This window comes from Silene latifolia, chromosome X (genome assembly GCF_048544455.1).
Source record: "Silene latifolia isolate original U9 population chromosome X, ASM4854445v1, whole genome shotgun sequence".
NCBI lineage: Eukaryota > Viridiplantae > Streptophyta > Magnoliopsida > Caryophyllales > Caryophyllaceae > Silene > Silene latifolia.
Window position 1 is genome coordinate 242,339,617 of NC_133537.1, and position 2,868 is coordinate 242,342,484.

Here is a 2,868-nt window from a genome sequence, read left to right on the forward strand (position 1 = left end):
CTAAAAAAATTCCAGCACAGTTGCAGAGAACTCAGCCCCTGTGATAGCCCAAGTATCCTGGAAAAAACAAGAATTATATCCATCAACCCCAGGACTCCTATTTCTATCCATAGAAAAAAGAGCTTGCTCAATCTCCTGCTGAGTGACAGGCTCAGTCAAGTGAGGATGCTGAGAGAGGGTATTAGAAGAAAAAAGCTGAGGAGGTAGGGGAGAGACCTCCTGAGAAGAGCCCAACAAAACCTCATAATAATCCAGGAAAGCCCGAGCTACCTGAGCCTGACCTTTACAGAGATGACCCTGAATATTAGCAATAGCCCCAATAGAGTTTCTTGTTTTCCTAGCAGCAATACAAGCATAGAAATATTTAGTGCTACTATCACTGAGCTGAAGGTGCTGAACCTTAGCTTTTTGAGCCAGGACCCTCAATTCAGCATTCTTTAAAAGAACATAAGACGTCAGATAATGTTTTTCCTTGGTTAATAACACCTGGCTCTGAGGAGAAGAGAGGAGAGCTAACTGACACTGAACCAATTGCTCCTTAGCAGCTAAGACTCTTGTGGTTAGGCAACTAAACTCATTAGTATGGATCTGTCTTAACTGCACTTTGAGCCCTCTGAGCTTAGAAAAGAGGGTAAAAATCTTGTTACCATAGCCATTATAAGCCCACCCCTTAGTAACACTTTCAATAAAGTCAGGAGATAAAGCCCAGCAGTTAAGATACCTAAAAGGTTTGGGAGCTGTGAAACTGGAGGTGACACTCAGAAGAATAGAGGCATGATCAGAGATGCCAGGAGCCAAAAAAGTAACAGTAGAGGAAGGGAACTGCATATACCAGTGAGAATTAACCAGCAACCTATCCAACTTATCCCATCGAGGTTTAAGAGTTTGCTTATTATGCCAGGTAAAGACTCCCCCAGTATAAGGGTGATCCTCCAAAGAGCAAGCTTCAATACAATCTCTAAACTCAGTAATGTCCCTATCATGAGGAATGCATCCCACTCTTTCATCCTGAGATAGAGAGACATTAAAATCACCCATACAGATCCACGGTACAGTCGGGTTAATAGAAATAGCACGCAGTTTCTCCCATAAACTTAGCCTCTCAACAGCTCTATTAAAAGCATAAACAAAAGTAACCAAGAAATCCTTTTGAGTAGCATAATGAAAAAGAGAACAGTGCAGGAATTGAGCATCTGTTGCCAAAGGAGTGAGTTTGATAGTTGCAGGATTCCAGACCACCCACAATCTACCACCAGGATGAGACCCGTAATTTGTTGCCAAAGAGTATTTTCTAAACAATTTACGATAGATAGAGTTACTAAATCTTTCTTTAATGTGAGTTTCTATAAGAACACCACAGTCAACCTTATTCCTAGTTAGGAATTCTAAAACCTCATGTTGTTTTAGAGGGTCATTCATCCCCCTCACATTCCAGGAGGAAATGATCATTGAGGTGAATGAGGGGGAGGAGGCCCTCCTGGTTCAATCTCCACAACTGGGTCACTAGTAAAATCCACATGAACTTTATCCTTCTCAACATCAATGTGAAGAATAACTGGATGCTCAATAGGTTCCAAAACAGAAAATTGATTTTCGGTCTAAGTAATAGCAGTGGTAGCAGGCAAAACTGCAGTTTTAGAGGAAGACTGAACAGTTTTAAACCCATCCTTATCAGCAGTAGGCACTGGAGCAGATGGTTCCCCAGCTTCCTTTGGCTTTGGCTGATAGACCTTTTTGGTCTTGTTCTTATTGCAACGATCCTTAGTATGTCCAATCTTATGACAGAGGTGACAATAGTATGGAAGCCATTCATAGTCTATTTTCTGCAAAACAGTTCCCCTATAAGGTGTTTGCAAAGTCATCCCCCTTGGAAGCTCCTTTGAAAGATCCACTTCCACAAGAATTTGGGCAAAAGCAATTTTACTCTTAAGAGTAGTTGGTTCATCAGCACAAATAGGTTTTCTAACGAAGCTAGCTACCTTACTCAAGGCTGCTTGAGACCAAAAACAGGGATCCAAGTTGGGAAATAGGACCCAAACTGGAACAGTCGAGACTGCATCAAGTTCTTCTGCAACAGTAGGTGACCATGGCTTAAAAACCAAAGGGAACCCATTAACATTCCAGGATTCAGACTGAATACGAGCCATATCCTCAGAATCTAAAAACCTGAAGTAGTACCACCCTTTCGAGAAATACAAGATCTCAGGAGATGTAATATGACTCCAGTGCTTAGACACCAAGGCATTAAGTTCAGCAATAGAGGTTTGTTTTCCCATTACAGTACCTACCAGAGTACAACTCCAATAATTCACCTCAGACGCGATATCTTCCTCCTCTAGGACAACCTCTTTATCCAGACTCTTAACAAAGGATAGAGACATTCCCTTACCCGAGGATTTGAGAGCTTGAACATAGGGTTTCTTAGAAGGGGGATTAGGGTTAGATTTTTGGGGAGCAACAGTGGATTCCAAATTATTATTATTATTATTATTATTATTATTATTATTATTATTATTATTATTATTATTATTATTATTATTATTATTTTTGCAGAAAGGTTTGGATCATTTCTCATTAATCATGAACAATAAGGTTACAGACCCGATACCATCTACAAGGGAACCAATATGGCTACCTGAAACAAAGAACCCCAAAGAAAACTACAGTAAGAGAATCCTCAAGACTAAGACATTCCATGCCGAGTTAAAACAAGGTATTGTGCTCTCCTAGCAATGACAATTGAGGGAGTATGACTTCCTTTAAAAATTCGCCTGTTGCGCTCATTCCAAAGCAAGTAAATGACACACAACAGAAGACACCTGCGTTGTTTTTTGACAAAGCTGCTACCCCGATTATGATGCTTGTACC

General features: G+C 40.5%; 1 protein-coding gene across 1 annotated transcript; it reads right to left on the bottom strand.

Annotated features, from left to right (window-relative positions):
- Positions 1-1,598: 1,598 nt before the first annotated feature.
- On the bottom strand, positions 1,599-2,381 carry LOC141619817 (uncharacterized). The gene has a single exon (XM_074436841.1). The coding sequence runs from the start codon at positions 2,379-2,381 to the stop codon at positions 1,599-1,601; it is 783 nt and encodes a 260-aa protein (XP_074292942.1).
- Between the last annotated feature and the right edge of the window lie 487 nt (positions 2,382-2,868).

Coding starts and splice junctions, on each gene's coding strand:
- LOC141619817 (XM_074436841.1), bottom strand. CDS start 2,381: ATGTCTCTATCCTTTGTTAAGAGTCTGGATAAAGAGGTTGTCCTAGAG.